The sequence below is a fragment of the Hemitrygon akajei genome, chromosome 14 (assembly GCF_048418815.1).
Source record: "Hemitrygon akajei chromosome 14, sHemAka1.3, whole genome shotgun sequence".
Classification (NCBI taxonomy): domain Eukaryota; kingdom Metazoa; phylum Chordata; class Chondrichthyes; order Myliobatiformes; family Dasyatidae; genus Hemitrygon; species Hemitrygon akajei.
The window spans coordinates 17,614,389-17,637,877 of record NC_133137.1 but is presented as its reverse complement, the minus strand read 5'-3'; the positions used below and the strand labels follow the sequence as shown (position 1 = coordinate 17,637,877).

Sequence of the window (23,489 nt, the reverse complement as noted above, 5' to 3'; positions counted from 1 at the left end):
TGTATATATTTATTCATCCATGTAGTTGATCTATTGTTCTTATTGCTTCTCCTGATCTTGGGTATGAACATTTCCTGCACTGTGTATTACCTCTTTAAATCAACCCCATTGTTCCTCAACTGCTTCAAAGTCAAGCAGTCCCTTCCAGTTTACCTTCTGAAGTCTTGCTGCATCTGCACAAACTTTGCTTTTCTGAAATTCAATTTAATGGCTTTGGTCTTTAATTTAATGACTCTCCCTAATAACTTTGAGACTAACAACGTTATGATCAATTGTTCCTGAAGGCTCAAAAACCTGTAAACTCAAAGCTCTATCCTGATTGTTACAGAATATCAAATCTACTCGGCCCTCCCTTCTTTTTGGTGTATTTATATACTGGGTCAGAAAACAATCATTCAATAACTCAATGAATTCACTTTCCTGTAATCTATTAGTCACTGGGTTCTCCCACTCAGTATTTGGGAAATTAAAGTCGCCCATAGCTATAATATCAGAACTTGCTTTTCTAATATTCTGATAAGAGTTGTTTATTTTGCCTTTGCATAAGCAGTTCACTAGCGCTGGAGGTAATTGAGGCGCTTGGCGTGTTTTTGATGAAAAAGCAAACCGCTAATTAGAGTGGTGGTGACATTGTAGGCGTAACAAGGCAGAACCAAGAGTCACTTCATGGTATAGCGACCAGTGGAGAAAGCAAATTGATCAGGGAATGCAAATCTATAAAGTCCAGGGGACGTCCAAACACACGTGACACAATACTTGCAATCTGGTACATGGGGAGCAAAGTGGGAATAGTAGTATAAATAGTAGTTTACTTTTAAGAATTTGAATAAATACAATCACTTCATCTTCAGTATTTCTATCACCATGAAGTGTAATAATGCTGCTTTTGCAATGACAGCCTTGCCTCAGGTTCGTATTGACGGAGAATTGCTCTCCTGGAGAGTTCTCTCCTGTGAGAAGTGTCAGCTCGGGAACAAGGTGGCTGCACTTGCGGAGGAGGTTGCTAACCTGTGGTGCTGTAGGGACTTGGCAGATGGTGTGCACTCCAAGAAAGCCATAGGCTGAGACTCCAGACGAAAAAGAAAGAGACAGTTGAGTGACCATGGGAAGGAAGTGTAGGGTAAGAGGTGCATACTGTCAGAGTTGAAAGTGTCCAACCAATTTGAACATCTAGTGATTCCGACGACAACTTTGAAACCTCTAAGGTGGTAGGCAGGCCAGAGGAGCCCCACAGGACCCCCTTAATCCTAAACCTAAACCCCATAAAATGGAAAGAGTAAGGTACTCAATTATCAGGGGGGGTTGAGGATCAGGATTATACTGACAAGGAGTCTCGTATGATCTACTGTCTACAGGAGCATAAGTAGGAGACCTCCCTGGATGAGTAGATAAGCCCCTGCCCAGAGCTGAGGTGGATCCAGCAGTCATTGTCCATTGGAACAAATGGCATAGGTAAGGGTAGACTGTCAGTTCTGCAAGAGAAATTTAAAGAGTTCGGTGGGAAGCTGAGGGACAGGACTGACAAAGGTGGTCTTCTCAGAAGTTCTGCCTGTGCCACGCGCCAGTCCAGGTAAGATGGCGGAGATTAGAAGATTTAACACGCAGCTCAGATCATGGGGTGTATGTTAGAGGGGCATAGGTTTATGGGACATTGGGGCACCTTTAGGGGCAGATCGAACCTGTACTGCCAGGACAGGCTGCATTTGAACCGGAGAGGAACTAATATACAGGGCAGGCATATGCTCCAGTTAGTTGAAACTAGGGAATGGGGAGGGGGCAGGGAACTTAGAACATGCCAGGCTCAACTGTTTAAACACCTTAGCGGAGAATAACATATTAGGACATAAACTGATTATGGGCTTCAAAAATATAAAAATGGGCTGGAATAGGATGAAGAACATCAGTAATAAACTAAGAATGGCCTGTGTAAATGCAAGAAGTATTAAGAATAAAAGAAATGTGCTGAAATTAAATGCAAGGGCGTATGAGTATGATATAATAGCAATTAACTGAAACCTGGCTGGCCTCAAAGGACGGTGATGAATATAGTATTAAAGGATATTCTTTAATTAGGAAAGATAGGCAAGATGGTAAAGGTGGAGGAGCACCCATATACATAACAGAGAAGTTGAACATGAGGCTGCTTATCAAGACTTAGTGAAGATATCTGGGTGAGAATTGAAAGCTATATAGATAAAGGAATAACATTGGGGTTAAGTTATAGATCCCCAAACGCTGATACTGATTTTAAGAAAGAACCAGAACCACAGAACATTACAGCACAAAAACAGGCCTTTTGGCCCTTCTTGGCTGTGCTGAACCATTTTTCTACCTAGTCCCACTGACCTGCACCTGGCCCATATCCCTCCAAACCCCTCTCATCCATGTACCTGTCCAAGTTTTTCTTAAATGTCAAAAGTGAGCCCGCATTCACCACTTCATCTGGCAGCTCATTCCGCACTCCCACCACTCTCTGCGTGAAGAAGCCCCCCATAATGTTCCCTTTAAACTTTTCCCCCTTCACCCTTAACCCATGACCTATGTTTTTTTTCTCCCCTAGCCTCAGTGGAAAAAGCCTGCTTGCATTCACTCTATCTATACCCATCATAATTTTATACACCTCTATCAAATCTCCCCTCATTCTCCTACGCTCCAGGGAATAACTCTATCAGAATATTGGGATAGCAAGTCCAAGTGCATGACTGAACCACTGTGACCCTGGGGGCTGACACTAGTTGCATAATGGATCAGAGACATGGACTCTCTGGGAGTTGACCCTCACTGACTATGGGGAGTTGAATAGCTTTAACTCATCGGTAATAACAGGAGTTGGACTCTCTGATCTTTCTCTATTGATTCCACAATCTATGGACTCTCTTTCAAGGACCGGTTCCTTAAGGTTGTTATAGTGGGTGGTGGTAATGGGGACATGCTCCCACTGCCTATTAAATGCCCCAAATAGTGTGTGCCTCAAATAGCCCGTGACAACCAAGAGCAGCTCCCAGCCTTCATGTGTGGCTTAGTTACTAAGCCAGTGGACCCATTTCCACTGACAGGAAAGGGGGCAAAGGGGGGTTACTGGCACCTTAAAACCAGTTTATTCAGGCAGATGGGGCTTGTCAGTCACGGTTGTTAGCTCATCCAGGAGAAGGGAAACACTGATCTCAAGCCTCTGCTGCCTTACGGCTATCAGGAGTAAACCCCCAGGGAAAAATCTGGAGCTGGAGTCCCTAAGGAATACCTATGTTGAGTTCAATGCTGACTGGCAATTCCTGCGACGCTGCTGGTGCCAAACTGTATCGGTCTGCGCTGTTCCTTTGCGGTCATCAGATGCATAAAGAAGGAGAGCCTACTACATAGGCAACAGCTTTCTCTCGATATTGTACAGCCCAGACAGGACACAACACCCATGGTCAATGCTGACTAATGGAGGCTTCACACTTTCAAGGACTCTACAACTCATCTTCTCAGTATTATTTATTTGCTCAGTTTGTCTTTTTTTGCACATTGCTTGTTTATCAGTCTTTGCATGTAGTCTTTCATTGATTCTATTGCATTTCTTTGTTTTACTGTGAATGCCTGCAAGAAAATGAATCAAGGTAAGATATGTACATACAGTATGTGCACTTTGGTTATAAATTTACTTTGAACTTTTGAACCCAGGGAGCTGGACATGCAGACCTCTGACTGAAACTTGAGCCTATTACAGAAACTTGACTATAGCAAACTCAGCAGCTCAGTGTTCTGGGATACAGTTGCTACAAGCCTAAGAGTTGGAGACCAGAGAGAATTGCAATATTTAAAAGTACAAAGTTCAAAGTAAATTTTATTGTCAGGGTACATATACGTCACCACATACGACCCCCGATTTCTTTTCCCTGTGGGCATACTCAGCAAATTGAGAGAATATTACAATGGAAGATCAAGTAGAGCGTAAAAGACAACAAACTCTGTGGGGAACATCACAACAGTACCTAGGGAAGATATTCCTGCAGGGAATTGCTAGTGAGACTATGTGGGTAGAATTTAGGAATAAGAAGGAGGTGATGACTGTGGTGTGATTGTTACTATAGTCTCCATCCCAACAGTCAACAGGAATTAGAGGAGCTAAAACGTAGAGAGATCGCAGATGGTTGTGGGAGTAATATATTGGAGATAGTAGGTGATTTTTAACTTCCCTACTGACTAGTAATGACACAGTGCTAAGTGATTACATGGGTCAGGATTGTTAACAGTTTAGGGTCATTTTATCAAGCAATTTGTAGATGTCTCTTCTGGGGGAGGGCAACTCCTGACCTCCCTGTGGGTAGTGAGGCTTGGCAAGTTGTTCAAGTATCAACTGGGTATCAAAGAACTAACAGTTTTAAGACCAGTGAACATAATTCTGTTAGTTGTGGAAAAAGATAGCACCCATCCAGAGATCAAATTGGGGCAAAGCCAAATTTGATGGCATTAATCAGGAAGTTACAAAGGTTGAGTGGGAGTGGCTGCTCAAAGTTTAAGGGTCACCTGGACAGGAGAGGAAGAGGCTTTTAAAAGTGAGATAAGAAGCGATCAGGGCCACCATGTTTCCGTTAGAACAAAAGATAAGGCTGGCAGGATTAGAAAACCCCTGGGTGATGAGGGACATTGAGGCAAAGATCAGGAAAAAGGAAGCAAAGCAACACACACAAACTGCTGGAGGAACTCAGCAGGTCAGGCAGCACCTATAGAGAGGAATAGATACTCAACGTTTCGGGCTGAGACCTTTCTTCAGGATAGGAAGCATAGGCAGCAGAGCTCAAGGAGTATAAGGGATTTAGAGGTACACTTAAGAAGGCAATAAGGAGGGCAAAAAGGGAAAATGAAATACTCTTGGCAGATGAGGTAAATGAGAATCTTAAGAAATTTTGTAAGTATATTACGTGCAAAAGAGTCTCTATGGAGAGAATAGGTCCCCTTAAAGTCAGAGTGGCTATCGATGTGTGGAGCCATGGGAGATGGCTAAGGTTTTTTATAAACATTTCATCTCCAAAATGGAGAAGGTCAAAAAAGCCAAGAGGTTCAGGGAAGAGATCAGTGATATCCTGAATCATATCATATGTGAAAAAAGGTTTGAAGCACTGAAATTGTTTATCTCTCAACTTTCAACTCTCAACTCACAAAATGTGAGTTTGTTAAACATTGTTTTGGTGGGCTGGCAATGTTCGTATCCTTTGACTGTAGTCCTTCATTCATTCAGGACGGAATGGCCTGCTATTTGCTTTGGCTTGCTCCTTCATTTCAATATTAGGGGCATGTCTCATAAATGTTGCTATTTATCCTTTCCATGTTTGAAGATTATTTCACTTTACAAGCAAATCCCCATGGCTAAGTTGACCATGATGATGTTTCAAAAGGTCCTCTGTTAATTTTGCCTTATTCCCACACTTCCTAACACACGCTATGCCTTAAACTGTTCCTCAGCCAGTGGCCTTGTACCTTCTAAGGCCTTTGTCAGTTGTGCTGTGGAACTGCCCATGAAACGCTCGTGGGATTGAGAGTCTCTTGTGTATCTTCCAATGTCTAGCCCAAGTCCAACACTTACCCTGCTGGCAAGATGGAACATTAATAGCTGAAACCATACCTTTCCATTCTATGAAGAACATGCCAACTCTTAGGTTTCTTAAGTTGATAACGGCCACACATTCAGTAATCTGTTGGATTGATTTATAAGCCTGGGTGGCCAATATTTATTCTCAGTGGCCACTTTATTATGCACATCTGTACACTGCTTGTTAATGCAAATATTTAATCAGCCAATCATGTGGCGCGATACATAAAAGCATGCAGACATAGTCAAGAGGTTTAGTCGCCCAACAGAATGGGGAAGAAAAGTGATCTAAGTGACTTTGATCATGGGATTGTCATTGGTGCCAGATGGGGTGGTTCGAGTATCTCATAAACTGCTGATCTCCAGGGATTCTCAATGCACAATAGTCTCGAGTATACAGAGAGTGGTACAAAGGCAAAAAGAAAAATTCCAGTGAGTGGCAGTTCAGTGCCTTGTTCATGAGGGTTCAGAGGAGAATGGCCAAACTAGTTCAAGCTGACAGGTAGACGATAGTAACTCAAGTAACCACATATCACTACAGTGGTGTGCTGAACAGCAACTCTGAAGCATGTTGAACTTTGAAGTGGATGCGCTACAGCAGCAGAAGACCATTAAAGTACGCTCTGCATGTATACTCCCTGAGAGTATTCTCAGTCGACATTAGAGAAACCGATGATCAGTACGTTAAGCCAATGCTGTTCGTCGGACCTTGAGCTGGCTGTGAACAATTTAACTGCCATAAGTTCCTGTGTTACAACAGCACCAATTCTTCAGTTGTACCCTGAAGACAGCATGGTACCCCAGAACACCTTCTGTTGTGGAAGGTACAACAAAAATGCAAGTCACCTTCTGCTTCTCAGTAAAATGAAGAAAAATCTTTAGCACAAATCCCTTATTTTTTATTATATTTAAAATCTTTATTAGTATTCACAGAAGAATCCTTCATAAGTGCCTCATCCAAATGCTTAAAGGCAGACCGCTGCATTATTGGTTACGTTTATGTGACAGGGGCAAAGTAGATTGATTTTGGAACCAAGTCAAGGTCAGGGATCTCAGTACACAAGAAATGTCTCAAAGTCTCAATAGCTGTGGATATGAGTAATAGCAGCAGCCAATTCTCCAATCTGTTTACTAAGTGGAGTGTGTTCCAAGTTAGTTTACAATTGAACCTGTCAACATCAGAAAATCGGATTCTGTGCGATTTTTAGTTTTGTGCATAATCAAGGCCAAAATGTAAACATGACCAGAAGACTAAAACCTGGAAATATACTACTCTGACAGTTAAGCTTATGTATGTGGTAAAATAATGGATACATCTGGAAATACTAACAAACGTTTTAGCAAAATTAAAAATATATGAGAACTGCATTAAACCATGTCACATCTAAGTGTTTCATTCCATTCTCTTCTTACGCTAACAGAACAAGAAGGAGATGGAATAAGGAAATGGAGACAATCTATTATTGCAAATTTAAATTATTGCTGCATCAAAGACTTCGGCTAAGTAGAATTGATTCTTTTCCTGTACAATCTTTACATAGTAATGCACTCTAAATTATTAGCTGCTGTTCTTGAAGGATTGTTTGCAAGATTATTTTTCCCGCAATAGTCTATCTAAGCTACATTACGTACATGCAGCTGAACTCAACAGTGCTGCCAAAGTCAACTATTTTATTTCTCTTCCCATGGCTAACCATTGAAATTGATAATTTTGCCTGATTTATAGCTTACTGCCTGGAAACTGTGCACTATTTAAGCTTCTGGAGGTGGTTCTGACTTTAAATGATAGAGGAATAGCCTTGTCTTATATGGCTCCCATGAATTTCATTTCCACTCCACTGACTTTAGTCGGGAGAGATATGTCATGGACAGCAGAATCCATTTTTAGCTATTTACACTATTACCTAAATTAATATATAACCCCTAAATAATCAGGAATGAAATAACATAACCATAAATAGCTCAACTGAGGCAGGATTCAACCTGCATCTAAAATAATTATAGAAGAGAAAAAAATATTCATGGATGTCTAAGTTATCTAAAAAGTTACTTTAAATCTTTATTCAAATTGTAGTTTAATTTCAGAATGTATTAAATATTCTTTGGCCTTCACATAATAACATAGGAAAAATTGCAATATCTTCCAAACTAAAAGGATTGAAAGCATGAAAGGATTATTATCTTAGTTGCTTTTCCCTTGCATCCACTTTTCTTGATCTACTTTAGGCGCCTCCATATTCGATTTTGGGCCATCTTCTTGCTGCATTATGAGGGGTATAGATCGGGTAAATACACAAGCAGTGTTTTTCCACTGAGGTTGGGTCAGACTCCAAGCAGAGGTCATGGGTTAAAGGCAAAAGGTGAAAGGTTTAAGGAGGACATGAGGGAAACTTCACTTGGGGAGTCGTGAGAGTGTGGAATGAGCTGCCAGCACAATTGGTGCATGTGAGCTCAATTTCAACAATTAAGGAAAGTTTGGATAGGTAGGGGTAGGGAGAGGTATGGTCCCAGTGTAGATCGATGGGAGTAGGCAGCTTAAATGGTTTCCACATGGACTAGATGGGCCAAGGGCCTGTTTCTGTGCTGTACTTTTCTGACTCTATGACTCTTGTAAATCGGAGAGACAAGGCATTCACCACTGACCTCAGAAATTTCAAAAAGACAGAGAGGATAACACACATTAGTTCATTTTCCCCCACCTCTTCTGTGAGGTGACGGGTGTCTGCTGCCGGCAACCCTAGATAATGGAAAATGATTCAGGATCGTGCAAGGTTTCTGAAGGGCAGAGTTGACCAAAATGGCCTTAAAAGCCGGAGGGTTCAGAATGAATACCTGTTTTGGGGTGTGAAGCTGTTCCTTTGCTGTGGCGATTGCAGTGACGACACGATTGCTGCCGGCACTCAGCTGGAAGGAGAGTGAAAGTCCCGCTACAACTTGAATTCCCAGATCCGTGACAGTCACCTTCTCCTCGATGACGGTGATTGTTCTTTCAGCCAGGATAGAATCAGAAAGGGGTGACAGCACCTTCCAGAGAAAAAGATTTCAAAATTAAAACACTCACGCTCACAGTCTACTGCACCTAACCAGACCTGCCAAAGCTCAAACACAAGATCAATTTCACGACTGATGTTGAGAACATTTATTTTGCTAATTTTACACAATTTTTAACAATTGTATTTACAAACACACTTGTGACATTTTTCAGACTGTCAAAGACAAGCTGAAGGTTGACACTGCGTTGCTGCATTATGTGTGTACAGAATAAAGAACTTCACTTCCCAGTGGACAATGTGGGAGGTTCACCCCAGGACTGGAAATTACATTGGTGAGCTGGTCACATGTGCTCAGTGTCAGGCTGAAGCCATTCTGTGAATAAAGCGTTCTACCATTAAACCCGAGCTGAGTTTCAAACATAACAGACCCCAAAGAATTCTTTCAATTTACGAGGCCTACAGGTGATGCTCCTGAGCATAACACCAAAAATATCCCAACTTGTACAGAAAAATTGGACTCTTACCTCTGGGTAAGGCATAGGCACTCATGCAAGGAGTTGAATAAGCAGAAATGGTTTATAATTGTACCAAATACTAAGTGTGCACCTCTTTAAGGACTCATGACCAACTGTTCTGTGTACACACAGCTGAGAGAGGATGAACGTGTTTTGTAAGTTCTCTGTTTTAACAATGGACTTTCTCAGTTTAGCCTACCAGCCATTCTTCTATGCGTACTTATTCCCAATTTATTGGACGTGGCCTTGGATTGAGAAATAGTGCTAGCGCTCAGTTTCCCTTTTTAGGTGCTGAAATCAGAACAGTATTAAGCTTTGACACAGGGACAAGTCCAGAAGTGTTCAAGCCTGGCTGCTGTTTTTAAATTTTTTTATTTATTTAGGGATACAGCAGAGAATAAGTCCTTTCAGCCCTTTGAGTCGCACCATCCAGCAACACCCGACAACCTCCCCTCTTGATTTAACCCTAGCCTACCCACAGAAAAATTTACAATGGCCAATTAGCCTACTAACCGGTACGTCTTTGGACTGTGAGTGGAAACTGGAGCACCCGGATAAACCCACACATTACACAGGAGTGATGTACAGACTCCTTACAGATTATGTCAGAATTGAACTCTGACCTCCAACGCCCTGAGCTGTAATAGTGTCACGCTACCATGGCGCCTGCATCTGCGTGACCGATTAATAATCACTCAGGATGTCAATGTCAGGGAGGACAGCACCACAATACCAAAAAAAAACTGGAAATGGCATGAAACAATCTTAAATCCTTGGGCAGGGTTCATTGAATAATGCTCCTTCATTTGATCAGTGCATGATTAAAACACTGCCCCAACTCCCATTCCTTCAAAGCACATTTGGATGCCATGACACCCTGCACTAGCTGGTAAAGATAACAGCTGGTAAACTGACTCCCTGCTGGAATAGATAAGGGACTCCTGTGGTAGACATGGCATGCACAACAAACAAGATTCACGTTTCTGTTAAAACTCTCTTCCACCCGTGAAGTCTAGAAATTGTTTAGCATCTGAACAGGTGGATGAGGTGTCTGCCTTGAGGATCTAGAGCTGATAAATTTTATGGCGTGTGCTCTGGGAGCCTGTTCTTGCTCATTCCATCACCATGAGCAGTGTGGAGGAATTCGGGAAAGTTGTTGTAGTGATCGGCAGGATGACGTGTTGCTCAGAAGGGGGAAGGGTAATGGAAGTCAGGGCCCTGAGGCTCAGGCTGATGTTTCCGGTGGGGAGAGGATAGAGCTAGTGTTTCACTGGATGATGGGGAGAGTTGGCTCTGATTGTCAGGCGAAGGGGGTAGGTAGCAACCATCGAAGACACATTCCGGAAGGAATATGGAGCAACAACTGAGATGCTGGAGGAGTTCAAGGCATCAGGCAGCATTTTTGGAAGGAGATGGACAGTCAACCTTTTGGTGGAGACGCTTCATCTTGATGGAGAGCTGGAGAGGAGATAGTCCATATAAAGAGACAAAAGAAAGGAGGCAGGCAAGAGCTGGCAAGCAACAATTGGATCCAGGTGATGAGGGATGATAGACAGGTAGCAGCTTAGTTAGGAGACCCAAAGAGGAGGTTCCTGAAGGCAACTCTGGGACAGGGATTGTTATTCTATCATCCTTAATATTTTCTGCATATTAGTAGAAGCAGAACCTGGTTTACCATCAATGACATATGTATCCTATGACATTTGTTGTTTTTCTCGCAGCAGTACAGTACAAGATATAAAACGTACTACAAGTTACAATAAAATATCACAGAGATATATAGTACAAAGCGGAATAGTGAGGTAATATTTATGAACCATTCAGAAATCTGATGGCAGAGGGGAAGAATCTGTTTTTAAAAAGATGAGTGTGCATCTTTAGATTTCTGTACCTCCTCCCTGATGGTAGTAATGAGAAGGGGGCATGTCCTGGGCTGTGAGAATCCTTAATGATCGTCCCTGTTCCATCTCCTGGTCCTTCCCCTTCATTTTATATACAATCTTTTCTAATAAATGACATTCATCGACACTTCTGGATAAGAATCTCTATGGCTCCTGTAGAAGTGACATGAGTTCCCAGGGAGAGCGACATCTGAGTTGAACTTGTCCGATTCTGAATGTGTTGCATTTGCTGCTAGGAGACAGCGGTAGAATTTACAGTCAGGGAAGAAATCTGCTCTGCAAGAAAATGGATGGAAACAGGAAAGACAAAAAAAAACAAAAGAGGAATGGGATCGAAGTGCTGGAGCACACCTCCAAGCCAAAACAGGCAGATAAGCTGCATATAGTTAGGAAAGTGTAATGGCAGTTCATACTGGAAATCATCACCACCAAAGACTTAGATATTAGATTACCCATACCATCCCATGAAACTGTAGTCTAAAATGCCTGCCTTACCTTAACATGGAAGGAGACCACTTAGTTCACTGATCCATGCTGCCCCTCAGGAGAACAACCCTATCAGTCTCTTTCTCCCTTTCCTTATTTTTCCTGTACATTCTCCCTCACACAAGTCAGTTATCTACCTTTCCGTCTTTTTGACATTAACCCACCTCAAGCCGATAATTTAGTCACCAATTAGGCAGGCCAGCAAATCCTTGGGATAAGAGAGGAAATGTGGATGTTGAAGGACACCACAAGATCACGGAGGGAATGTGCAGACCCCACATACACAGCACCCAAGTTCAACACTGAACCTGGCTCTCCGGAGGTATGAGGCAACAACAACATTGGCAACTTCACCATGCAGTTAAATGAAAGTAACATTAGCGAAACCCAGCTCCTATGCAGGAACTATTGGTGCAGATGTTCCCAAGCCAATTGGCATATTGTCCTGAATTTCAACATTTAAAGCACCATTCTAGCAATAGAACCTACAGCTCATTGTTAACAACTCAAATGCCTTTCTTTCAATGTACTACCGCACAATTATCTACGCACTCCTCTCAAACTCTGAAGGAAACAATTGTGTATGCCCAGAGTCTATTTTCCCCATAATATTAATTTCAAAGTTACAAGAATATTATAATAGTACAGAATATACTATTTTCTGAGTTTGTTTACAATAGATATTGGCTTTTAATAATTATTAATTAATCTGATTAAGGCTTGCAAGTTTTCTACAGATCGTTGCCATGGTACTTCTGATGGTTTTGCCAATGTGGCGCAACAATCTGTCAGTTTTCAGCCGGGTTAATGGCACTGAAAATACTTGAGAGTGTGCTCACTGCGGAGTTTTCCAATGGCATGATGCCTGGTCAGTTGGTTGTCCTGGATTATGCCAAGGTATCTCCTCCAGGCTGTCAAAGCTCCAACAACATCTGGCATGCAAATTCTACTAGGAAACAAGATTGTGTTAGATTCAACCATTGGGAGCATTCTTTGTGCCACATCGGAGAGTCCTGCAAACTGTTAGAAGCAGCAGAACTCTTTCACTGCATATGCTTACATTCACAATACTCTTTGTAACCTGTGCTTACTCAAGTCCCAGACATCAAGCACAAATGTTGTTTGTGCTCGAGGCTGAAATTGGACAAACTCTGGATTTGAATTATTTTTCTTTATAATGCTGAAGAACTAATGGTCCAGATCACCTGTTCCCTTAAATATTGCTCTCTACCTTTTCCCACGGTGTGTTGATAGTGTTCGAGATACAGTCCTCTGCCGGGAGCTAGTGATCTCCTAATGGGTTCCTGAAACTTAGTGCTTGAATCCCTTTGATATTTCCAAATATTCAGTGCTTTCCCCTTTATAAGGCTAAACATGCAATAAAATAAAGTTTTTTAAACTTTCCTGAATAAATAACAAAACATAACTCTTCCAGAAGCCAATGTCTCAAATTCAGTTTGAATGGGACATTCATGCTTGCATGTTTAAGCAGACGGGCTTTTCAGTCTGAGAACCAGTAAAAGATTGAATTGATATATTGAACTCCATGAGGTGGCAGTGCAGAAGATGTCTGTTCAGAGTTTAACTGATGCCACTGGAGAGTTATAGTAGTCCTCTTTCGTCCCTAGAAATGCCTTGTTTTATTCCTGTGGTATTTTCATGGTTTGAACAACAGCTGGATCTCCAGTTCTTTAAGGAATGGTCATTACCCTCCGCACTGGCTTATAGTAAAAATATCTTCTCCTCCACCTTTAAAATCTTCTTGAAAGCATGTCTCTGATCATGCTTTTCCAATTTTCTGCCTTTCCACGGGGACTTAGGCCATTATTTCTTAGTGTTGACCTTTTGGTATAGATGCTGGCATGCTTCCTGAAACTTCACAGTTCTGCTCACAGCTCAGGCCAGTCTGGCCGTGTTCCAGATAACCTGGCCTGGTCATAATCAGCAGTCCTTCAAGGACTGGAAGAAAATGGCAATCTGATTCCTGCACTTCCAGCCTCCATGGCAGGACTGGAGACCAGTGGAGGTCTTGGGCTGGTTCACTGTAGTTTGCTTCACCCGCTTGCCCAAAGTTCAGATCTGCTGCAGTCTGAGCCCCAATACTCAGTGTCATCTGGGTCCACCATTCCAGCCCACAGACTGCTCCCGTTGAGTTGTCAAAGCAGTAGACCAGTGGTGCTGAACATCACCGAGATCAGATGCTCTGAAGCTTGTCGAACCCCACTTTGTACATGCAGGGAGCAAAGGCATGAATGATCTCCACTGAAAGGCAGCGTCCATTATTAAGGACCTCCAGCACCCAGGGCATGTCCTTTTCTCACTGTTACCATCAGGTAGGAGATACAGAAGCCTGAAGGCACACACTCAATGTTTCAGGAACAGCTTCTTCCCCTCTGCCATCCGATTCCTAAATGGACATTGAAGCTTTGGACAATACCTCACATTTTTTAATATACAGTATTTCTGTTTTGGTACATTATTAAAAAATCTATTCAATATATGTAATTGATTTACTTGTTTATTTATTATTATGTTTTATTTTATTTTTTATTATTATTATTTCTCTCTCTCTGCTAGATTATGTATTGCATTGAACTGCTGCTGCTAAGTTAACAGATTTCATGTCACACGCCAGTGATAATAAACCTGATTCTGATTCTGATCTTAATATTATGCCTTACTTTATCTGTGCTACGAGACAATGCATGCACTTAAGTGAATACTGACATACTCCAGCTACACCAGCCTTCAAATTTCAACCAGGCACGGAGAGGGAACTTTGCACACAGGGTGCAGTCATCCTTCATAGAGGGAGAAATTAAATACCCCTTTCATTCAAGGTATCCCACTTTAAAATCGCTATACGCATTCCCGATTAGCTAGAAGCCAGGTCTGAATTCTGCTTGGAAAGGGCTCTTTTGTGACTCTAAATGTTAATTGTCCATGTATTCTATTGTTATACAAACATTATCAATTATTATTACCTACCCATCACTTTCACAGAGCGAGTGTTTACATTAGTCTCAGGTGAGAGATTCAAAGATTAGCTTTATTTGTCACACGTACATTCTTTGCGTTAACGGCCAACGCCATCCGAGGCTGTGCGTGAGGGCAGCCCGCAAGTGTCCCCGCGCTTCTGGCACCAACATAGCATGTCCACAACTTACTAACCCTAACCTGTACATCTTTGAAAGGTGCGAGGAATCTGGAGCACCCAGGGGAAACCCATGTGGTCACGGGGAAAACATACAAATTCCCCTTACAGGCAGTGACAGGAATTGAACTGATGCCACTGGCACTGAAAACTTCACTCTAATCCTCCCATGCTACCTGTTAACTGCTATTGTTTAATTTATGTCCAGATGCTTTTTGTCTGTACTGCCTGGCTGGGTTATGGTTCAGCTCAGACGGAGACTTTGTCTTGTTTCTATTGTCGCCAAGGAAGTTTCTCATTCTCTGAACGATTAATTTATGTCATGATTATTTTCAGACTGCTCAAGCCATCCAGAATTGCACCGTTGCCACTTTTATATTCCTAAGCTGTAGGTATAAATGGAGAACGTAATGGAAAGATCTAAAGGATGCAGTCTTTGATTTTTCATTCGCTCAAAAGAACAAAGCTGACATGGTTTTACAGTGGCAGAGCAGAACATTTATCAACCTCTGGAATGCAAGACCCTTATCATGTGAGATTCATTCTAATGGAGCATCATCCTTCTCATTTCACATGCATGTTAACAGTCCATTGTTGTGCCTTGGCATTGATGAGGCAATACAATTACTACCCACTCAAATTAACCATGGAGATGAAGAAAAAGTCTGCTCAGTAACTGGGGTCGGATTACACAGGTACAGTACAGCAGACCCTGATGGGGCTGTAGTTATAGCGCCCTGTCGGATTACACAGATACAGTACAGCAGACCCTGATGGGGCTGTAGTTATAGCGCCCTGTCGGATTACACAGGTACAGTACAGCAGACCCTGATGGGGCTGTAGTTATAGCGCCCTGTCGGATTACACAGGTACAGTACAGCAGACCCTGATGGGGCTGTAGTTATAGCGCCCTGTTGGATTACACAGGTACAGTACAGCAGACCCTGATGGAGCTGTAGTTATAGCGCCCTGTCGGATTACACAGGTACAGTACAGCAGACCCTGATGGGGCTGTAGTTATAGCGCCCTGTCGGATTACACAGGTACAGTACAGCAGACCCTGATGGGGCTGTAGTTATAGCGCCCTGTTGGATTACACAGGTACAGTACAGCAGACCCTGATGGAGCTGTAGTTATAGCGCCCTGTCGGATTACACAGGTACAGTACAGCAGACCCTGATGGGGCTGTAGTTATAGCGCCCTGTTGGATTACACAGGTACAGTACAGCAGACCCTGATGGAGCTGTAGTTATAGCGCCCTGTCAGCCTTGGGAGGTGAAAGACTTAAGGCTGATTTATACTTGTGCGTCACATCTACGCCGTAGGTATCACGTACCATATGCTGTACCTACGCCGTAGGGTGACGTGCATTTCTCCAGAAAAGTCACTCACACGTCGCGACGACGCAGACCGTAACAACGCAGACCGCAACAACTGTGATTGGACCGCTTGGTAGCATCGCATTTCCGGTTGCTTCTTCTCTGCCATGTCTGTTGGCTGTGTGTACACTGATACGAAACAGATGAACCAAATCATCAAATCTACCTGTTGACATGTGAAAATGTTTGAAATGCATTTCCTCGTCCATGTCTCTCATGAAGAAACGCAACACAGTGGCATAGAAACCCCACTGCCAGCTAGCGTTTTGGCGCACACCAACGCATGCTCGCAATGGCGTAGAGCGACGCAGAAGCGAAAATCAGGGTTACAGTGTAGGCTCTACGCCGTCCTGAGCATTTATACCTGTGCGTTGGTGTGTCTGCGTCGCTCTGCAATTCACCGCCAAAACGCTAGTTGGCAGTGGGGTTTCTGTTCCACCGTGTTGAGCTTCTTTGTGTACTTCAAACAATGGCGACTGAAACTGAGCGCACCATGATGGAGATGGAGCTAATACATATTGAACAAGAGTTACTTTTACTGAAATTACTGCAACACAGAAAAGGGAGAAGACATCGGAGGAGATGGTGTGTATGACCACAGAATGGATTAAGGCAGAAGGAGGGTGAACTTTCTGCGCTAGATTCGAAAATGGCAGAGAAGAAGAAGCAACCAGAAATGCGGTGCTACCCAGCGGACCAATCGCAGTTGTTTCGTTCTGCGTTACCGTGACATGTAGTTACATTTTTTGGGGAGGTACGCGTCAGGCTACGGCGTACCTACGGCGTAGATTCGACGCAGAAGTATAAATTGGCCTTTACTCCACATTTTCTCTGGTGGTGAGCAAACGCTAAAACCGGGTGTAAAGCATTGGGAAAAGTTCCATTTCACTGTGGCAAACATGTGTGAAGAAAAAAGTTAAAATGACTTCTAAGCCTTTCTCACAACCACTCGTGTGAATAGTAACCTGGTAATAAATAACTGTTCAGAAACTTACCGGCTGTCAGTGACATCAAACACACTATAGGGAAGTGTCAATTAATTTAAAAGGAATGAATTTCAGAGGGATGGGGGTTAGGCATAAATTTCCAGGCATCCCTTTCTCACCTCCAGAGCATTAGTATTTTGGGCAGACCATAACTGATTAATTATGCATGGCGCGCAATATCTTACTTTTCCTCGATGTACCATCTTTCTTGTAAAAGCATGAATAACGAATAACAATTTAATTACATTTCCATCATAAATGCACAGTAGGCAAATGAGTCAGAGGACATTTAATTACTGAATATAAGATAAGTGGGATGCTTATTGTTCATAGATACATTATTTATCAGGGAGCCTTTGTTCTCCATTTTTAAAACATTTTCCAGCGTCAATGTGACCTGGTCTGTAACAGTTGCAATGTATACTTTGCAACTGTCACTAATAGTTCAAGTAAGATTCCTTAAGGATCTTTGTTGAAACATTGAATAGAATAATGCCTCTGGCCTTGGCATTTATACTCGATCCCTCGGGACAGACACTATGCATTTCATGCAGCGCACAGACTGACTTTAAACTATTTCCCTTGCAGAACGGATCCATTAATATCAAACTAGTAATTAAAAGCCTCACTTTGAAATGTCAGGTTTCTCTGGTGTAGTATATTGAACATTTTTTTTTGTGTGGGGGTCTGGCCAATATGTCTGACAGTCTGTGACAACATGAGCATGGTCCCAAATTCCCTCTAGGTCTGGAAGGAGACAGGGTAATATTGTGTGGAAATCTCATTCAATGTCACTTGTTTTTATCTTTAAGGACAGAAGAGCTCTTGTGACCAGTGATTCTCAATGCCATCAGATGCATGTCATAAATCATCTTTAACACTGCACTACAGGGTAGCTCTCGGATAAATGCTCAGACTTGATGATTCAACTCGACGTCAATAAGTTATTAGCTTTTCTGACCAACATATACAATAGCCCTGAGAACACTATGCTTATATTACTCATCTCCGACAGGACTGAGATTAGAGTCACAGAGAAACACTGTACAGAAAGAGACCCTTCACTCCATCTAGTTTGTACTATCATCAGCCACCCATTCATCCTGGAGACAAGAGACTGCAGTTGGTGGAACCAGGAGTAACAATCTGCTGGAGGAACAGATTCTTCCCCTCCGCCATCAGATTTCTAAACAATGAAAACCACCTCAATATTTTTGCACTACTTATTTAATCTATTTTTATATCTACTTCTTTTATAATTTGTAGCGCTTTTATGCATTGCACTGTCATGCTGCCGGAAATGAGCGAATTTTGTGATATACAGTAGGCCAGTGATATTAAAGCAGATCCTGATTCTGAATCCAGCGAGTCGAGCAGTGCCTGTGGGTGGGGGGAGGGGGGGGGAGTCTGGACGCTTCAGGTCGAAACCCTGTCCCTGCACTATAAGGGGAGAGGGGAAGTACCCAGTATAAAGAGCAGCGGGGAAGTACCCAGTATAAAGAGCAGCGAGGGAGTGATGAGGCAGGATTGAAGGTGATTGGTGAACTGAGGAGGGGTGAAAGAAGAGAGGCAGATCAAGCCAGGTAGGGGAGTGGAAGGAATGGTGCGAGACAGAGGTAGGGGGTGTGGTGAACTACATATACCTGTCTGGACACGCCCCTCTGCTGACTGCACCTGTGGCTCCTCCCACAGACCCCTGTATAAAGGCGATTGGAGGCACTGCTCCTCCCTCAGTCTCCAGGATGTTGTGTGGTGGTCTCCTGCTGCTAATCGTGGTCTCTTGCAGCTAATAAAAGCCTATCGTTCGCCTCCCGTCTCCGAGAGTTATTGATGGTGTATCAGGGGGTTAATAGGTGGAAGCAATTTAACAAAAAAAAGGCAACAGAACTAGATGTAGGGAGAGGAGGGTGAAGGTGGAGTTATCTGGGAGGCTGTTAAATCACTTAATCCTATATTAATCTCATATTTTTACTCTCCCCACATTCTCAACTCTCTCCAGGTTCTCCCACTCATCTATACACTAGGGCCAATTAACCCCACCCATCTTTGGGGGATGGGAGGAAACCGAGAATCTGAAAAATCAAGAAGTATTGGTGCTACCACATCTCTACACCTGTCACCTGTGTAAAAGGAACCATCAAGCCCAGGGTGGTTTAACCATTCATCTCCCTTCGCCTTGTGATACTCTGGATCGATGTCAGGTGCTATGTTTGTAATGTAAGGTTGGAAGCCCTGCTATTGCTTCCCCCTTCGGCTCCCCATGGCCGCTGGAAAGTTGGTTTTCATCTTAGCACCGAGATACGGGTTTCTTCTTAATTTGCTTAGCATGAGCTCAGGCCCGTGATGGGCTGGCTCCAATCAGGCTGCAAATAACTTGGAAAGGTGATATTATTAAGAGAAGGTGCCGTTGTTATTTCTTGATTTTCATTCAAGATTGTTATTCAGTGCTTCTCTGAGTGCGAAGCGGGCCGGTTTGTCGCCAGCCTTTTGCTAATAGGGACATTTAAAAAGCTCTCAGATAGGCACATGAATGGAAGAAAAATGGAGGGTTATGGGTTTTGTAGGGGCGAAAGGTTAGATTGATTGTGGAGTAGTTTATATACAGTATTGTGCAAACATCTTGGGGAAATATATATATAGAGAGAGCTAGGGTGTGTAAGACTTTCAGCACAATACTGCACTGTATTGCACTGTACTGCAAAGAAAACAAATTTCATGATACATGTGAATGATGATGAACCTGATTCTGATGTGGGTCTCTACTGTGGACTGAGAATGGGAAGGAGGCAGGGAGAGGGGAATCATGGTTGGGAAAAGAGGGCAGGGAGCGGGAAGCACCAGAGAGACATTCTGTAATGATCAATAAACCAGTTGTTTCTAATCAAACGACTTTGTCTTGTGTCTCAGGGATGGGTGTGTCCGCACTCCATGAACCTAACAATCCTACCTCACTATTCCTTTTTTTTGTACTATTTATTTATTTTGTAATTTATGGTAATTTTATGTCATCACACAGTGCTGCTGCCACAAAACCAAAAGTCATATCATATAAGACAGTGATAATAACTCTGATCTATTCTATTCTGTTTATAAATCAACATCTCACATTTTGTAGCCCTGTGAATTGGAACGGTGCGGGTTCAATCCACACTCGGTGGCCACTCTATTAGATACACCTGTCCACCTGCTCGTTAACGCAAATATCTAATCAGCCAATCACGTGGCAGCAATTCAACGTATAAAAGCATGCAGACATGGTCAAGAGATTCAGTTGTTGTTCAGACCGAACATCAGAATGGGGAAGAAATGTGATCTAAGTGATTTTGACCGTGGTATGATTGTTGGTGCCTGACAAGGCGGTTTGAGTATCTCAGAAACTGCTGATTTCCTGGGATTTTCATGCAGAACAATCTCTAGAATTTACAGGGAATGATATGATTTAAAAAGTTCTTTGGTTGAAAATGCCTTGTTAGTGAGAGAGCTCAGAGGAGAATGGACAGACTGGTTGAAGCTGACAGGAAGGTGACAGTAACTTAAATAATACTGAGGTGCAGAAGAACACCTCTGAACACACAACACACTGAACCTTGAAGTGGGTGGGCGACAGCAGTGGGAAGTCACACCAGGGTTTCATACCTGTACCTAACTAAGTGGGCACTGGTGTATGTTACCTGAATAACTAAACAGTTGTAAACAATTCTTCACTGATCACTAAACCAACACCAGGGAAGGGTGAAAGACATTGACAATCCAGATTGGGAGAATCCTGCGTATTCACCTTTCAGCAAGACTGTAACATTATATTTAACTTATGGACAGATATAAACATTTGGAGTATATTATTTATTTATTGAGCCAGTGCAGAACAGGCCCTTCCATCTCTTTGAGCCACACTGCCCAGTTACCTCCAATTTAACCCTAGCCTAATCACGGGACAACTTACAAGGACCAATTAACCTGCCAACTGGTAGGTGAATTTAAAATAGGAGCTTTGCTTCACGAGCACTTCTTCTCACCGACTCCACGCTCCCCTATGTGATGGGCGTAGTGGTTTAGTGGTTCGCACCACGCTTTACAGTGCCGGAAAACCGGCTTCATTTCCCGCTCCTGCCTGTAAGCAGGTTGTACCTTCTCGCCCTGACTGCGTGAGTTTCCTCCGGGTGCTCTGGCTTCCTCCCACAGTCCGAAGATGCACCGGTTGGTAGGTTGTAAAATTGTCCCGTGATTAGGCTAGCGTTAAATTGGAGGATTGCTGAGCAGCATGGCTCATAGGGCTGGAAGTGCCTATTCTGCCCTGCCTCAATAAATAAATAACTTACATCCTTTCTCTTACTGTGGCATTCGTTAGTCTTGTGAGACCATGGATCAGCGCCTGGAAAGTCTACTGGAGTTAGATACTAAGAAATAGGATCTACAAGTATTTAGATAGACAGGGACTTACTAGGGAGAGTCAACACGGCTTTGTGCATGGTAGGTCATGTTTAACAAATCTATTAGAGTTTTTCGAGGAGGTTACAGGGAAAATGGATGAAGGGAAGGCAGTGGATGTTGTCTACATGGACTTCAGTAAGGCCTTTGACAAGGTTCCGCATGGGAGGTCAGTTAGGAAGATTCAGTCGCTAGGTATACATGGAGAGGTAGTAAATTGGATTGGACATTGGCTCAATGGGAGAAATCAGAGAGTGGTAGTGGAGGACTGCTTCTCTGATTGGAGGCCTGTGACTAGTGGTGTGCCACAGGGATCAGTGCTGGGTCCATTATTATTTGTCATCTATATCAATGATCTGGATGATAATGTGCTAAATTGGATCAGCAAATTTGCTGATGATACAAAGATTGGAGGTGTAGTGGACAGTGAGGAAGGTTTTCAAAGCTTGCAGAGGAATCTGGACCAACTGGAAAAATGGGCTGAAAAATGGCAGATGGAGTTTAATACAGACAAGTGTGAGGTATTGCACTTTGGAAGGAAAAACCAAGGTAGAACATACAAGGTAAATGATAGGGCACTGAGGAGTGCAGTAGAACAGAGGGATCTGGGAGTACAGATACAAAATTCCCTAAAAGTGGCGTCACAGGTGGATAGGGTCGTAAAGAGAGCTTTTGGTACATTGGCCTTTATAAATCAAAGTATTGAGTATAAGAGTTGGAATGTTATGGTGAGGTTGTATAAGGCATTGGTGAGGCCGAATTTGGAGTATTGTGTGCAGTTTTGGTCACTGAATTACAGGAAGGATACTAATAAGTTTCAAAGAGTGCAGAGAAGGTTTACAAGGATGTTGCCGGGACTTGAGAAACTGAGTTACAGAGAAAGGTTGAATAGGTTAGGACTTTATTCCCTGGAGCGTAGAAGAATGAGGTGAGATTTGATAGAGATGTATAAAATTATGATGGGTATAGATAAAGTGAATGCAAGCAGGCTTTTTCCACTGAGGTTAGGGGAGAAAAAAACCAGAGGACATGGGTTAAGGGTGAAGGGGGGAAAGTTTAATGGAACATTGGGGGGGGGGCTTCTTCACACAGAGAGTGGTGGGAGTGTGGAATGAGCTGCCAGATGAAGTGGTAAATGCGGGCTCACTTTTAACATTTAAGAAGAACTTGGACAGGTACATGGATGAGAGGTGTATGGAGGGATATGGTCCAGGTGCAGTTCAGTGCGACTAGGCAGAAAAATGGTTCAGCACAGCCAAGAAGGGCCAAAAGGCCTGTTTCTGTGCTGTAATGTTCTATGGTTCTATAGAGTGTCCTCTCCAGGGCGCAGGCCTGGGCAAGGTTGTATGGAAGACTGGCAGTTGCCCATGCTGCAAGTCTCCCCTCTCCACGACACCGATGTTGTCCAAGGAAAGGGCAAGGGCCGATACAGCTCGGCACCAGTGTCGTCGCAGGAGTTGCCAGAACGAGTTTGAAGGCAACGTCGGACTGCCTTAGGGACTCCAGCTCCGGATTTGTCCTCAGGGTTTACTCCCGAAGCCTTTCCCATGAGTGGGTATGGCCGCAAGGCAGCGGAGGTTTGAAATCAGAGTTTTCCCTCTCGCAGACAGACTGCCTTCCCAGGCTGATGAGCTCCATCTATCCTTTCTCTAGAGCAGGGGTGTCAAACTCATTTTAGGTCACGGGCCGGATTGAGCAAAATGCAGCTTCATGCAGGCCGGATCAGTCGGACGCGTGCGAACGCAGCTTTCGTTGCCTCCGTTTTTTCAGCCTGCTCTCATGTGTCTCAGTCTCTGCTATAACTACAAAGTGTTTCACTTTACAAATTCCGTTTCTTATGAAGAAGACTGCCGAATAAACACTAAAAACCCTGAAAACCTGGTACCTGAATAAACTCAGCATTAGCCATATCATACGCCATAGGCGCTTTGATTACTGGGGCCAGTTTTAATAGTAATTAGATATTATCTCGCGGGCCAAAGATAATTCCACTGCGGGCCGGATTTGGCCCGCGGGCCTTGAGTTTGACATATATGCTCTAGACTAAGCATAAGCGATGGAAGATGACTTCATGT

General features: G+C 43.1%; 1 protein-coding gene across 4 annotated transcripts in view; it reads right to left on the bottom strand.

The window, feature by feature from the left end:
- LOC140738327 (transmembrane protein 132C-like) overlaps positions 1 to 23,489 on the bottom strand; it is a 1,098,356-nt gene that overhangs the window by 33,142 nt on the left and 1,041,725 nt on the right. For all 4 annotated transcript variants that reach the window (XM_073065528.1, XM_073065529.1, XM_073065527.1 and 1 more), the window contains one exon: positions 8,405 to 8,596. In XM_073065528.1, coding sequence (XP_072921629.1) covers positions 8,405 to 8,596 — 192 coding nt within the window. The remainder of the gene's footprint in view (positions 1 to 8,404; positions 8,597 to 23,489) is intronic.